General features: G+C 36.9%; 1 protein-coding gene across 1 annotated transcript in view; it reads left to right on the forward strand.

Annotated features, from left to right (window-relative positions):
* Positions 1-16,681, forward strand: part of Lrp1b (LDL receptor related protein 1B) — a 1,533,520-nt gene that overhangs the window by 502,236 nt on the left and 1,014,603 nt on the right. Inside the window, exon 4 of the mRNA XM_028754677.1 lies at positions 12,212-12,340. Coding sequence (XP_028610510.1) covers positions 12,212-12,340 — 129 coding nt within the window. The remainder of the gene's footprint in view (positions 1-12,211; positions 12,341-16,681) is intronic.

The following is a 16,681-nucleotide window of genomic DNA, read 5'->3' on the forward strand; positions in this document are numbered from 1 at the left end:
AGTGTCTGGGTTTGGTGTCTGCATATGGTAAGGATCCCCAGGGCAGTTTCTGGATGGTCTTTCATTCAGTCTCTGTTCCACTCTTTATCCCTGTATTTCCTTTAGACAGGAGAAATACTGGGTTAAAATTTTGGAGATGGGTGGGTGGCTCCAATCCTTAACAAGAAGCCATGCCTAACCTCTGAATATGGTCTCTAAAGTTTCTCCCTCCGGTATGTGGGGTATTTTAGCTAATGCCATCTCCATGGGTCCTTGAAGGATCTTGCTTTCCTGACTGACGTCTGGGACTTTCTGGATGCTACCCCCAATTTCCCATCCTTGATTGCTACACACCTCTGTTCAATTTCCTGACCCTCTAGACATCTCCTCCATCTCTTTCCATACTTGATTCTCCCCCCTCTTTTCCCCTCCCCCACTGCTCTTCCTCCGAAGTCCCTTCCATCCTCTAACTCCCTTCATTATTTGTTCCCCCTTATAAGTAGTATTGAAGCATCAACACTCTGGTCTTCCTTCCCCTTGAGCTTCATGTGGTCTGTGAGTTGTATCATGGGTATTCCACATTCTGTGCCTAATTATCACTTATCAGTGAGTACATGCCATGTGTGTTCTTTTGTGACTGAGTTACCTCACTCAGGATGATGTTTTCTAAATTCATCCATTTGCCTGGGAATTTGATGAAGTCATTGTTTTTAATAGCTGAATAATATTCCATTGTGTAAATGTACCACATATTCTGTACCCATTCTTCTGTTGAGGGACATCTGGGTTGTTTCTAGCTTCTGGCTATTATAAATATGAACATAGTAGAGCATGTGTCCTTGTTATATGTTAGAGCATCTTCTGGGTATATGCCTAGGAATGGTATAGCTGGATCCTCAGCTAGTGCTATGTCCAATTTTCTGAGGAACTGCCAGACAGACTTCCAGAAAGGTTGTACCAGCTTATAATCCCCAATGAAGAAGTGTTCCCCTTTCTCTCCATCCTTGCCAGCATCTGCTGTCACCTGAGTTTTTGATCTTAGCCATTCTGACTGATGTGTGGGGGAATCTCAGAGTGGTTTTGATTTGCATTTCCCTGATGACTAAGGATGTTGAACCATTCTTTAGGTGCTTCTCAGTAATTCAAATTTCCTCAGTTGAGAATTCTGTTTATCTCTGCACCCCAATTTTAATAGGGTTATTTGGTTTTCTGGAGTCTAACTTCTTGAGTTCTTTGTGTATACTGTATATTAGCCCTTTATCATATGTAGGATTGGTAAACATCTTTTCCCACTCTGTTTATTGCCACTTTGTTCTATTAGTAGTGTCCTTTGCCTCACAGAAGCACTGCGATATTATGAGGTCCCATTTGTCAATTCTTGATCTTAAAACATTAGCCATTGGTGTTTTGTTCAGGAACTTTTCCCTTGTGCCCATGTGTTTGAGGCTCTTCCCCACTTTCTCTTCTATTAGTTTCAGTGTATCTGGTTTTATGAGCAGGTCCTTGATCCACTTGGACTTGAACATTATACAGGGAGATAAGAATGGCTCAATTTGCATTATTCTATATGTTGACAACCAGTAGAACCAGTATAATTTGTTGAAAATACTGTCTTTTTTCCACTGGTTGGTTTTAGCTTATTTGTCAAAGATCAAGTGACCACAGGTTTTGGTTTCCTTTCTGGGTCTAAAATTCTATTCCATTGTTCTGCCTGCCTGTCACTGTACCAATACCATCCAGTTCTTATCACTATTGCTCTGCAGTACAGCTTGAGGTCAAGGATGGTGTTTCGCTCAAATGTTCTTTTATTGTTGAGAATAGTTTTTGTAAACCTGGGTTATTTATTATTCCAAATGAATTTGAGAATTGCTTCTTCTAACTATGAAGAACTGAGTTAGAATTTTGTTGGGGATTGCACTGAATCTGTAGATTCCTTTCAGCGAGATGGCCATTTGTACTACATTAATCCTACAAATCCATGACCATGGAAGATCTTTCCATCTTCTCAGGTCCTCTTCAATTTCTTTCTTCAGAGAGTTGAAATTCTTGTCATACAAATCTTTCACTTGTTTGGTTAGAGTCACACTAAGGTATTTTGTATTATTTTTGACTATTGTGAAGTGTTTCATTTCCCTAATTTTTTTGTCTGCCTGCTTATCCTTTGAGTAGAGGAAGGCTACTGATTTGTTTGAGTTAATTTTATATCAATCCATTTTAGGGTCACTTAAGTATACTATCATATCAATTGAAAATAGTGATATAGTGACTTCCTCCTTTCCAATTTGTATCCATTTGACATCCTTTTATTTTCTAACTGCTCTAGTTAGAATGACAAGTACTATATTTAATAGATAGGAAGAAAGATGGGCACCCTTGTGTAGTCCCTGATTTTAGTGGGATTGCTTCAAGTTTCTCTCCATTTAGTTTGACGTTGGCTACTGGTTTGCTGTATATTGCACTTACTATGTTTAGTTATGGGCCTTGAATTCCTGATCTTTCCAAGACTTTTAAAATCAAGGGATGTTTAATTTTGTCAAATGATTTTTTTGCCTTCTAATGAAGTGATAATGTGGTTTTTGTTTTTGAGTTTGTTTATGTACTAGATTACGTTTGATGGAATTTCATATATTGAACCATCCCTGTATCCCTGGAATAAAGTCTACTTGATCATGGTGAATGATCATTTTGATATGTTCTTTGGTTCAGTTTGCAAGAATTTTATTGAGCATTTTTGCATCAATACTCAAAAGTGAAATTGGTAGGATGTTCACTTTCTTTGTTGCATCTTTGTGTGGTTTTGATATCAGCAGAACTTTGGCTTCCTAGAATGAATTGGTTAATGTTCCTTCTGTTTCTATTTTGTGGAATAATTTGAAGAGCATTGATATTAGGTATTTGTAGTAGGATCTGATGAATTTTGAATTTCCTCAGTTTTTGTTGTTATAACTCACATTTCAGTTCTGATTTTATTAATTTGGATACTCTCTCTGTGACCCCTGGTTAGTCTGGCTAATGATTTATCTATCTTGTTGATTTTTCTCAAAGAACCAGCTCCAGGTATTGTTGATACTTTGTATAGTTTTTTTTTTTTATTTCTTTGTTTCTACTTGGTTGATTTCAGCCCTGAGTTTATTTCCTACTGTCTATTCCTCTTGGGTGTATTAGCTTCTTTTTGTTCTAGAGCTTTCAGGTGTGCTGTCAGATTGCTAGTGTATGCTCTCTCCAGTTTATTTTTGTAGGCAATTAGAGCTATGAGTTTTCCTCTTAGAACTGCTTTCATTATGTTCCATAAGTTTTGGAATGAGGAGCCTTCATTTTCATTAAATTCTAAAAGGTCTTTATTTTAAATTCTAAAATTTCTTTATTTATTTCTTCCCTGACCAAGTTATCACTGAGTAGAGTGTTGTTCAGCTTCCAGGTGTATGTGGGATTTCCGTTGTTTTTGTGTTATTGAAGACCAGCCTTAGTTTGTGGTATCTGTTAGGATGCATGGGATTATTTAAATCTTCTTGTCTTTGTCCAGGACTGTTTTGTGAACGATTATATGGTCAAGTTTGGAGAAGGTAACATGAGGTGCTGAGAAGAAGGTATATTCTTTTGTTTTTTGATGAAATTTTCTAAGATAGCTGTTAATTCCATTTGGTTCATAACTTCTTTAGTTTCACTGTGTCTCTGTTCAGTTTCTGCTTCCATGATCTGTCCATTGAGGAGACTGAGGTCTCCAACAATTATTGTGTGAGGTGCAGTGTGTTCTTTGAACTTTAGTAAAGTTTCTTTTATGAATGTGGGTGCCCTCAGATTTGGAGCATAGATGTTCAGACCTGAGAGTTTATCTTGGTAAAATTTTCCTTTGATGAATACCAAGTGTCCTTCCTTATCTTTTTTTATAACTTATAGTTCAAAGTCAATTTTATTGGATATTAGAATGGCTACTCCAGCTTGTTTCTTGGGACAGTTTGCTTGCAAAATTTTTTTCCAGCCTCTTACTCTGAGATAGTGTCTGTCTTTGTCACTGATGTCTGTTTCCTGTAGGCAGCAAAATGCTGGGTCCTGTTTACATATCCAGTCTGTTGGTCTATGTCTTTTTATTGGGGAACTGAATCCATTGATGTTTAGAGATATTAAGGAAATATGTTTGTTGCGACCTCTTATTTTTGTTGTTAGAGGTTGAATTATGTTTGTGTGGCTATCTTCTTTTGACTTTGTTGAAAGATTACTCTCTTGCTTTTTCTAGGGGGTAGTTTTCCTCCTTATATTGGAGTTTTCCATCTATTATTCTTTGTAGGACTGGATTTGTGGAAAGATATTGTTTAAATTACTTTTGTCATGGAATAGCATGGTTTCTCTATGTATGGTAACTGAGAGTTTTGATGGATATTATAGCTTGTCTGGCATTTGTGTCTTCTTAGGGTCTGTATTATACCTACCCAGGGTCTTTAAGATTTATAATCTCAGATGAGAAGTCTGGTGTAATTCTGACAGGTCTGCCTTTATATGTTACTTGACCTTTTTCTCTTACTGCTTTTTAATATTCTTTCTTTGTTTTATGGATTTGGTGTTTTGACTATTATGTGACAGAAGGAATTTCTTCTCTGGTACAATCTATTTGGAGTTCTGTGCATCTCTTGTATGTCTATGGGCATCTCTTTTCCTTAGGTTAGGGAAGTTTTCTTTGATAATTTTGTTGAAGATATTTACTGGGCCTTTAACTTGGGAATCTTCACTCTCTTCTATACCTATCATCTATAGATTTTGTCTTCTCATTGTGTCCTGGATTTCCTGAATGTTTTGGGTTAGGAGCTTTTTGCATTTTCCATTTTCCTTGACTGTGTTGTCAATGTTTTCTATGGTATCTTCTACACCTGAAAGTTTGTCTTTTAACTCTTATATTCTGTTAATGATCCTTGCATCTCTGACTCCTGATCTCTTCCCTAGGTTTTCTCCAGGTTTGTCTCCCTTTGAGATTTCTTTATTGTTTTTATTTCCATTTTTAGATCCTGGATGATCCTGTTCAATTCTTTCACCTGTTTGGTTGTGTTTTCCTGTAATACTTTAAGGGATTTTTGTGTTTCCTTTTACAGGGCTTCTTCCTGTTTACCTGTGTTCTCCTGTATCTCTTTAAGGGAGTTATTTATATCCTTCTTAAAATCCTTAATCATCATCATGAGATGTGATTTTAAATCAGAGTCTTACTTTTCTGGTGTGTTTGGGTATCCATGGCTTGCTGTGGTGGGAAAAACGGATTCTGACGATGCCAGTAGCCTTAGTTTTTGTTCTTGCCCTTGCGGCTCACCATCTGGGTTTCTCTGGTGTTAGCTGGTCTTGTTGTCTCTGACTGCTGCTTATCCCTTCTGTAAGCCTGTGTGTGAACACCACTGGCAGACCAGTTCACTTCGGGAAGAATTGGGTTATGGAGAGTTGTAGCACAGAGTCAGCTTAGGGGCACAGACAAAAACTGAAACATTCTTCTCCCTAGCTGTTCCTTGGTTCCTGTGTCCTGATGGGTCTGGGAGGGTCCCTCTTGGCTAAGAATTTGAGAGAAATTGGTGATCTCACCAGTTCTCTCGGATGTGTCAGCATTCTTGGGAGACTAGATCTCTTCTCCTGGGATTTGGGTACAGAGAGCTATGGCACAAGGTCAGCTCTGGGCAAAGATGTAAATGGGAAGGATCCTGCCTCGGGCTGTTCCTAGGTTCCTGTGTCCTGAGGGCTACGGGTTGATCCCTCAGAGCAGAAGTAGTAGTCTTACCTGTGCTCAAAGGACTGTCATCACTTGTGGGAGACCAGTTCTCTCCTGGTTAGATTTGGGTATGGTGAGCTGTGGAACAGGGTCAGCTCTGGGGCGCAGATGGAACCTAGAAGGCTAGGCCTTTCTTTTTGCTTGAACTTCTCATGGAAAAAAAGAAAAGGACTGTTACAGATCTTGCCTTGTGAAATCACACTAAATGATCTTTGGAAAGCTGGTAGTTGTTATCTGCTACAGGTCTCGTGAGAACTTCTCTCAAAATTATCCCAAGGAATTCTTTGTTCTCCAACAGTATGCTGTTTAAATTTGGTTTTTTTTGCCGGACAGTGGTGGTGCACGCCTTTAATCCCAGCACTTGGAAGGCAGAGGCAGGCAGATTTCTGAGTTCGAGGTCAACTTGGTCTACAGAGTGAATTCCAGGACAGCCAGGGCTATACAGAGAAACCCTGTCTTGAAAAAGTTTGTTTTCTTTATCTTTGGTCATTAGAATTACATTTCTCAACACAGATCTTTATAATGTGTACTCCTGGTACATATTAACTTATTTTTCTTACTTAACCTTTCTTTTTTTTTTTAAGATCTCTGACTCCATGAATTTTCTTTTTTTTTTTAATTTATTTTTTCTCAAATCGTAATTCATTCACACAGGGGTTATGGGGTTATAAACACAGAAAAGCAGGATGTGGGGAAGGGAATGACACTGGAGTGTGGGTGTTCAGGGGGAATACAGATATCTTCAGAACCAGGTATCAGCTAGGTGAAGGTTCAGGGGACAATTCACTATGACTCTGCCTATGACTCGCTTGTCCTTATCTAAGTTGGTATTGTCTGCCAAGGCTACCTATTTACAAGGTCTATGACTATTCAGTCTTATAAATTTCCACAAAAGCTGCCTGTCGACATTAGCTTATAGCCATCTGTTTCAATGTTTTTCCACTGAGACCCAAGACTTGATGTTAGTATACATGTATGACAGGCCTATTGCTGATTTTAGGCCTATGGCTGATTTTAGGCCTACAGTGTATAAGCAGGGCTGCCCCTGACATTTCCTCCCTTCTCTAAGTATAGAAGGGCTGTGGCAGTTCTAAACTTGCGAAGGTGGGGATAGAGGCCTGACCTCCAGTATTTGAAGGGGACCTTGTAATGGCTCCAGTTCCCCTGTCGTTGTCCAGTGAGGCATGAGGGCCATACCCGTCCCGATGTCTTTTTCCTGAAGAGGGGATACTTTTGACATCAACCCCTATGCAGTCAGGCTTATCCTTCAGGGAACCCAGAGAGATATTTTTATATTTTATTTATATTTCCTTGCAGTGCTTAGCCTCGCAGCCTAAGCAAGAATTCAGATCGCCTGTCAGAGGGGGTTCTAGGTGGCCCCTCTCTGCTTGGTCTAGGTGCAGAAGTCCCCCCTTTTTAGGTTGGGTGGAGATGGGTTTTGGAAACACCCTGTATAAAATAACAACCTCATCTTGAGTCTTGTGGTCCTCCATAGCTAACTAATGATAATGTATCTGAGTAGGTTTTGCTACCAAATTGTTTATCTGTTGTATCACAGAGTTAGTCCACCTGTTTGAGGGCCAGGGACCAGCAGAAAAAAGCAAAAAGAACCCAAATAATGGTCCTAAGATGGGAGGAAATAGGGTTGACAACCTTGGAGAGGCTGAAACCAATTCTTGTAACAGCATTCATCTGTCTCTTTCTCTCTCTCTGATTTTTCTTAGGGCCTTCACTACCTATTTCATGCTTTCTTTAACCCTCCTTGTCTTGTCTTTGTAAAGGCAACCTTCTTCTTTGAGGGCTGTACACAGTCAAGAGCTGTACACAGCCTTTTCTATTGTAATAGAGTAAATCAAGTCCAATAAGGATCTTTGCGATTTTAAGAGGTCTCTTCAGACAGCGAAACGAGGGATTTCTTCAGATTAGTGATGTCAATCTCTAGGTGTTTGATGTTCTTGTCAGTGGCCCTTCAAAGGTCTGAGTAGTATAAGTTCGGAAGCCAGCATCTGGATTAGAACTTCTTTTTTTTTTTCCTTCAAAAATTTTTATTAAATTTTTGAGAATTTTTTGCAATGCATTTTGGTTTTTTTTTGTTTTTTTTTTGTCTGTTTTGTTTTTTATAGAAGAAAGAGTTTATTTGAGAATTACAATTTCAAAAGGTTAGAGTGCATGAGCAGAATGACAAAGAGCTAACTGGGAATGATGTGGGCTTTGACACCTCTAAGTCTGGTCCCAGTGACACCCCTCCTCCAACCAGGCCACATCTCCTAAGATTTCACAAACAGTTCTACCAACTGGGGACCAAGTATTCAAATATGAGTATATAGAGGGCATTCTCATTCAAACAAACACAGATTAGTAACAGATACTTTGCCATTGTTTGTTGGAGATACATACATTTTTTTCTTTTTCTTTTTTCTTTTCACAGATGTACTTAGTGTCTTTTTTTTTCTCAAATCGTAATTAATTCACACAGGGGTTATAAACACAGAAAGGCAGGATGTGGGGAAGGGAATGACACTGGAGTGTGGGTATTCAGGGGGAATACAGATATCTTCAGAACCGGGTATCGGCTAGGTGAAGGTTCAGGGGAAAATTCACTATGACTCTGCCTATTACTCACTTGTCCTTATGTAAGTTGGTATTGTCTGCCAAGGCTACCTATTTACAAGGTCTATGACTACTCAGTCTTATAAATTTTCACAAAAGCTGCCTATTGACATTAGCTTATAGCCATCTGTTTCAATGTTTTTCCACTGAGACCCAAGACTTGATGTTAGTATACATGTATGACAGGCCTATTGCTGATTTTAGGCCTATGGTTGATTTTAGGCCTACAGTGTGTAAGCAGGGCTGCCCCTGACATCTCCTCCCTTCTCTAAGTATAGAAGGGCTGTGGCAATTCTAAACTTGTGAAGGTGGGGATAGAGGCCTGACAGAACTTCTAACAGCAGACATCACGGGTGATTCTTTTTACCTGGAAAGGAAAAAGAAGGGAATTCTCGGGGAGATTTCTCTTCCCTGGATGTAAATTGTTATTCATCGTATTTATGGTTGGGCTTGGCTTTGTGGAGGTATCTATTTTTTCATTAATCTTTTTACTTATCCTTTCTTATATTTAAATACATCACTGTTTTTTAATCCCCATGAACCTAACGTTACGTATTCATTTTTCTATTTTTTTATTTATTTGACCGATCTCATATACTAATTAAGGTTCCCTTCAGTTTCCACCCTTCTTACTTATCTTGAAAAAATTGTCCCTTTGCTGCCTATCTAGTCAAACAACATGCTCACATCATTCTACATTAAAATAAATAGAATAATCAAAAGTCATTGAGAAATAAAAAGGAAAATGAAGGATGGAAGGAAAGAAAGAAGAAAGGAAGGAAAGAAAGAATAGAGGGATGGAGGAATGGAGGGAGGGCAAGAAACTCTCAAAGATCTTTGTGGTCATCACATCACAGCTGACCTCACCCTCTTTAATATCCACATTTTTGGCAACTGAGTTCATTATGTTCTTAGATTTGTTACTTCTATTTCACTCTTTCAGACATTGATGACTTGTAGGCCCATTATTCATTTAAAGCAGTTTTGAACATTTCCTTTCTCTTATGACTCTTTTAGCATTGTTACCTATAACATTGAAAATGCAATATTTAAAATGTCAATATTTTCATAATATAGCAAGATCTCTTCTGTTACTTTTCTACAAACTATTTCTTTACATCCATGAATAATGTTGAGGTTATAAGAAGGTTTTGAACATCCTAGAAGTAAAACTCTTGGTGCTAGATGTCTCAAATACTACAGTGTGAAAGCCACTAAGGGAAGCCAAATTCTACATGTAAATGGCCCATAGGAAATGATTTAATATGCAATATAGGTGTCTCACCTTATTTCAAGGTCACTACCCTATTTGCTGACTCCCAGAGGGAGTTTTGATTGGGTTTTGTTGGGTTATCAAAACTGATCACTAACATCCTTGAAAAGTTCATATTTTTAATATATTTAAACAATCATGGAGTCCCCTACAGGGGATCCTCATGTAGAACTTTTCCTTTTCCATCTTGCTCATTGTTACTATTATTCAGATCATAATTTGCAGCAGGTACATTTTGTCCTCATATTCCTTTCATTGTGGTCAGCTTTTTCTTTTCTTTAAATGTCTCACATTCACATGCTCACAACTTCCAAGCATTAGTTTCATCTACTTCTCTCTGTCTTTCTCTCTGTCTCTCTCTGTCTCTGTCTCTCTCTCTGTCTCTCTCTGTCTCTCTCTCTCTCTTTCTCTCCCTCTCTACACACACATACACACACACACACACACACACACACCATATATGTTTGTGTGTGTGTTTTTTCCCATTGCTTTTAGAACATTCACTGAAGAATACTACTTAGACACCTGAAACTTGATATCAGTAAAACTCATGATCTCCCTTTACTCTAGTCTATAATTCCTATATGCTCTACTTCAATATTCGATTACTGGTTACTTCTATTATTAGTTTCCAAACGTTATTTAGTCAGTTCTTAAACTTCTCTCTATTCTTTTTTTTCCTTTATTACTACTATTGACTTCAAAATATAATGTATTTAAAACAATTGGGTACCACAAGGAGGATCAGGAGTTAAGAAACAGACTGAGTAGTAACTCTATGCCAGCCTAGACCTCTTCAGACCATGTCCCAAACAAATTTATACACACACATATAAGTATATCTTGAATACATATGTGTGTATATTCAATTCATTTTCTGAAATATTCTATTAGCATTCTAGTTTAGTTTCCACATTCATCAGTCCACCTGTAACCCAAATTTATTTAGTTTTCAAAAACAAAGATCATTTCCTGGATCTTTTCTAATTAATATCATGCAAATATTGTATACAATATATTCAACCCTCTAGATTAACATACAAATTACTTTATTATCTAGACAACAAATTTCTACTTCCTCTTACACACCCTTATAACAAATGACTCATTCACATGTAATCCCCATGTCATCACAATGCCTTCTAGAAGCTGCAGTCTTAACTATACTGTTTATTTTATTGGATCAAGGAAATTTTGATATTGCTTACACTCAACTAATTCTGAAAATTTCTTTTTCATTAAAAATAATTTTTTTTCATAAAATATATTCTGATTGCTGTTTTTTCTACCACAAATCCTCAAAGGTCTTTCCTACTTTCCTACCAACTTAAACACATGCCTTTTCTTTTGCTTTGTTATTATAAAACAAGTAGACATCTGAAAATAATAAAATAAGATAAAATACATACAAAACAATATAGGACAGAAGAAACACTCATGGGAGCAAAAGAACCAAAAAAAAAATGCAGAAGAAACACATACACATGCACACATATGTGCTCTCCTACCCAACACTATACAAACAAAATTAGAAACCATAAAAGATCTATAAGATTGTACAAGGTTTGGAGTAGCTCAGACAAAAATAAATCCTCTACAATTTATACCTTAGCTTGTGGTGTGGTGGACATCTATGACTGGACATGGGACCTGCACTTAAGTTTTACTTAAGTATGTTTTCTGTCTCTAGTGTGATTTCACTGGAGCAATATTTTTCCCCTTGAACACAGTTATCAATTGGAATAACAGATGTAGATCAAAGTCTTGAGGCCTGAAGAGATACCTCAGCAGATAACACCATTTTTTTTTTTGCATGAACCTGATGCCTAGAGATGAATCCCTGTAACCCATAAAAACAAACATGGGTGAGAACTGACTACAATAAACTGTCATCTTCTACATATTTGTCATGATTTCACATGGGCCCATATATATCTCAGACACATATACACAGCAATATCAAATAACAAATATAAAAATAAAATGTTAAACATGTAAACATTATATCGTTATTTTGTTTTAATAATTGTGTAATAATTTCCTTTTCAAAACAGTGAAGATTGTTTACATGATTTGACTCAAAAATCACATTTAATCAGTTTAAAAGCCCTCTACTAGGTTAATTCTTAGATAAAAGAGTGAAAGAGTTTTTCCTTTACATAGTGGAATTATTCAAAACCGTGTATTAAAGTTCAATTTATTATGTTTTTAATATTTTTATTGAATATTTTATTTACATGTCAACTGTTATGCCCTTTCCCAGTTTCCCCTCCGCAAAACACCAATCCCATCCTTCCTCCTCCTGGTTCTATGAGAGTGCATTTTAAAACATTAAAATCCTCTAATGTTTGTCCAGCTAACATGATCAGCACAATTAAAATCACTACCCTTTTATATATACGAATAGTTTTATATAAAATATGATCTTCTAACAATAAATATTAAGACAACAATGAACTTAACTTTTGGTTGGAATTATTTTAAATAGTTTATTGAAATTAGCTCACTTTTTAAAACAATTGTCTATTTGAAAATAAGTGTTTTTGTCAATAAAAATTCAAGTGTCCAAGCATAAATTTTCTTAGAAATGATATTAATTTTTCTTTCAGATCAAGATGAATGTAGCATTTATGGTATATGCAGCCAGACCTGCAAGAACACATACGGATCCTATGCTTGCAGTTGTGTGGAAGGCTATATAATGCAGTCAGACAACAGATCTTGCAAGGTCAAAAATGGTAAGTTATAGTCTTTGTTCTTCCAGAAACACTGTTTTTAGAGTACTGACTTTTGCAGCATGGTGCAGCCATGTGGACTAGGGCAGGATCATGTTTATACATTGATAAGTGTTAGAATCTCAGAGCAATACTTTTGATAGTAGAGCTTTTGCCTTGAGTCTAATATATCTACTCCATATGTAACATAGTCTTTTAAAACCTAACTCACTCTACTCTTTTACTTAAAATTTGTTAATCTACTCTTTTACTTACAGTCTGTTATTCTCCTCTTCTCATCCTGAAAATAAAATGAGAACTATTGGAAGGACTATTAGAACCTAACAATTTAATTTACCATTTGCCTTTCCAATGTCCTTTCCCCACCTCTCCTGTTATCTATCCCAGAAATTAAATTATTTTCCTTCTTCAACTGTACTAGTCTTGCTTTGAGTCAATCCACATTCCAGTCTGCAATGCTCTTTGCTATCCAAACCATGTGGTTCTTTCATTCTCTTTCAAGGCTCTGACACAAGGTTGATATTCAGAGGGATGTTCCATGAAAACCCTATTTAAAGGTGTATGCTCTTCATCAATATCTTTTTTAGGTGTCTGTGTGTGTGTGTGTGTGTGTGTGTGTGTGTGTGCTCAAATACTATATGCTTTCCCAGCATCATTGAACTACCATTTGAGATTAATTCAGTTTAGTGTCAATTTTATTTCTTTCTTACTATATAGTTTACCATTTACCTTTCCAATTCCAAACAAAGGAAAGGAATCATAAATGGAGGGACAGAAGAAGAAATGATGAAAAGATGGAGAGTTACAAATAAACCTATGAATTTATTCTTCAAAATAAAATTATTAAATTAACAGATCTATCTTTCAATGTTTAAATTTAAGGTTTAAAAATGTTTCTTTTTCATTACTTCCTACCAGCTAATAAAACTATCAGCTTCTACATAGTTTTCATCAAGTACTAAATCTTTGGTAAATATTTGTCATTATCTTAGGGATACACTAGAAAAAACAGGGTGCTGCCATCTTATGCTGCTGGATTAGCTCAGGAATATTGTGAGGGAATATTATAGACAATATTCCACCTAGGCTGATTAATTCCCCTTCAGTATATTTTTTTATATCAAGTAGTTCAGATAATGAGAAAGGAATGATTGCCCTCCCACCTTTCTTGAGACTTTGTTAGGAAGTGTGAAATTATAAAAGGAAAATGTGAAACTTTAAATTGCTGCTGTTTCTTTTATAGACCTCATAACATGTTTTACCATGTCTTTGATATAGTATGTAAATTATTTTTAAAAAATAGTTGTATTCAAAATCATAAAGAGAACCTCCTTCAATTCTTTGTGTTTTTTTTCCTTTGAATTATTAACTTCTTATAAAAGAATCTAATTATTTAGGTATGGTATTCAGATCTTTAAAACCATTAAACCACCATTCTATGTTGATTTCATTAAGAATTCTGATTCAACATATTAATGTACCAAACAGAACTGGGTTTTTGCTTTTTCTATTGAGTCACACATCATTACAGAAACTGAGGGAGAATGAAATGTGATAAACCTGACTCATGAAGACACTGCTTCCCTTTCAGTAGAAGTAGCTTATGTGACACTAATAGGATATGACTAGAGAAGGGTGCTACATGGTAATGTCACACTGTATCAAAGAAAGGTGATGACTCTGAAACTTATAATGGAATATACAAATCACCTCCATGCCCTTAGCTTGAAGACAATATCTGCCTACAGTGTTTGAAAAATAAACAGTTGCTATGGAGATAGTATTCCAGCTTAAAGTTTAAAGAAAATGAGCTGCTAATAATAAGGGCCTAAGACTGCTCCAAAGAGTAACTACTTTTTGAAGGTCACATGAATATTTGATTCCATGCATTTGCACAATTCAAGAAAAAAAGTCATCAGTCTGTTTTCGTTTCCTCACTTTTACAAGCACATGAACCAACGAAAAAGTTGGCTTTGGTTACACATACATGGCTTTGGTTACACATACACTTCAAGTAAATGTACCATATTAAAAAAATTGTGAAAAATTCCAGTGATTAGGGAAATATACAACTATAAATGCTAAATAATGGTTAGCTAGAAGCAGACTAAGGGGGAGGGTATTACAGAGCGAACCTGGCTTGCTCGATGCTATGCTCCACTCTTCCACAAGACTCCCTGAGCTCTACCTTATGGTTGGTTGTCAGTCTCTGTGTCTATTTTCATCAGCTACTACATGAAGCCTCTCAGGCGACAGTTATGCCATCTTCCTGTTGGCAAGTACAGTAGAATGTAATTAATAGTGTCAGGGGATGGATCTTCCCCTAATCCTCAAGTTAGACCAGTCATTGGCTTGCCATTCCCTCTGTCTCTGCTTCATCTTTATCCCTGCATGTCTTGTAGGCAGGACACATTTTTGGATTGAAGATTTTGTGGATGGGTTGAGGCAGCCACTTCAGTCTTTTTTTCTCCTAGTGGTAGAAATCTCAGCTAGGGTCCCTTCCTTAGATTCCTTGTAGCCCCCCTCATCCCAGGTCTCCAGCTAGTACCAGAGATGCACCCCACTGATTTCTATTTTCACTCCCAGCCCTCTTGTGCTCCCCTCTCCCTCCACAACTGATCCCCATTGCTGTTCCCCTCCTTATACCCCCACCCACCCAGTTCTCTCTCTCCATCCACCTCTGATATTCCCCTTCTGAGTGAGATTCACACTTCTATTGGGTCCTCCTTATTACCTAGTTACTTTGAGTCTTTAGAATTTAGCATGGGAAGAGTAGGTGATAGAGTTGTATTTGGTGAAGAAGTCAGGAACACCACAAGAAGACCTACAGAGTCAACAAACCTGAGCTCAGGAGGGGACCACAGAGACTGAACAGCCAACCTAAGAGGAAACAGGGACTGAACCCCAAACACATTTGTAGCAGATATACAACTTGGTGTTATTGTGGGTCTCTAGACATTGGAGCAGGAGCTGTCTCTGACTCTGTTGCCTGCCATTTAAACCCCTTTCTCTACCTGAACTATCTGGTTGGACCTCAGTGGGAATGTGCTTAGTACTGCTAGAATTAGATGTACTAGTGTGGAGTGGTACCCAAGGGGTGCTTCTCCTTCTAAGAGGAGAAGGAGAGAGAGTAATAGGTGGCAGGAATTTGGGAGTTTTATAGGTGGGATTGGAAGAAGAGGACAAGGGGTCTGCAACTGGTATGACAAGTGAATAAAAAAATTATTATTGAAAGAAATATAAGAAGAGACACAAGGCTCCTGGGGACAGAGGTTTTAAATATCTTTGAAGCTGCTTACAAAGGTGGTAAAGTTTCAACATGAATTAATGTTATGGCCCTTTAACTGTTCACTCCAAGGTAAGCCTATAGGGTCCTATTTTCAATTGATAATAATTAGGCAAATTAATCCAGTTGAGTGGTTATCTCGTCTTTATAGCATCATACCTGGGCAGAAGTAAAATTTACAAGCCTTAAGAACATCTTTATAACACATGCTTAATTGAGAGAGGGATCACAGGTTTTGTGACAATGATGAAAGAGAAGAATATTAAGGAAGAAGCTTTAGTTCTTAATACAAGAGATGAAGGATTTCCACCAAATAGTTTACATTTTGTGTCTATCTCATTAAGTGTGACTATGCATAATTAAACACTTTACAGTTAGAAAACTTTATAGGAAAATTACTTCAGTCACACTTGGTACTATACACTACTTAACTCAGAAAGGAGGAATTTATAAATGAGAGTCCATATAGAACATTTGTAAAGTAACATCAAATGTGAAGACTGTAATAATCCTGTGCTATTGAATGAGACCTACTAAAAGGTCATGAGATGAATTACTATTTATTACTACAGTGTGATTTGCATTAAGAGCTAAAAAATGTCTAATCAAAGAATAAGTTCAAAAGAATCATTAAGAGCTACCCAGTGAAACTTCCTGAGTATTTTGAAATTTCATTTTACAAATAGAATTTTGATAATGACTCATTTACTTTGAACCTTAAAATTTTATTTGTTAAATGTATCTTACTTCTTGTTAAATGACTTAAATTCACTTTGACATAAAAATATATAAATATGGGTATACTTAAACTTAGGCTATATAGTGGGCCCAGGGAGTACCAATTCCAATAATGGTGAAAGCTTAACAAGATTTTGGCAGTTTTAGTTTGATAAATTCAGGCTTGTTGGTCTGCTTGTTCAGTGGCCTAGCCACTTTCTGAATGCAGAAGCTTTCAACAGTAGAGTTCCATGAATTATAGTGGACAGCCCTACATTGATCTTATGTTCATCATCATGAAGGCAAAGCCTGGTAGAGTGTTCTCTTAGTGAGTGAGGCAG

This window comes from Grammomys surdaster, unplaced genomic scaffold, assembly GCF_004785775.1.
Source record: "Grammomys surdaster isolate TR1022 unplaced genomic scaffold, NIH_TR_1.0 126035, whole genome shotgun sequence".
NCBI classification, from domain to species: Eukaryota; Metazoa; Chordata; class Mammalia; order Rodentia; family Muridae; genus Grammomys; species Grammomys surdaster.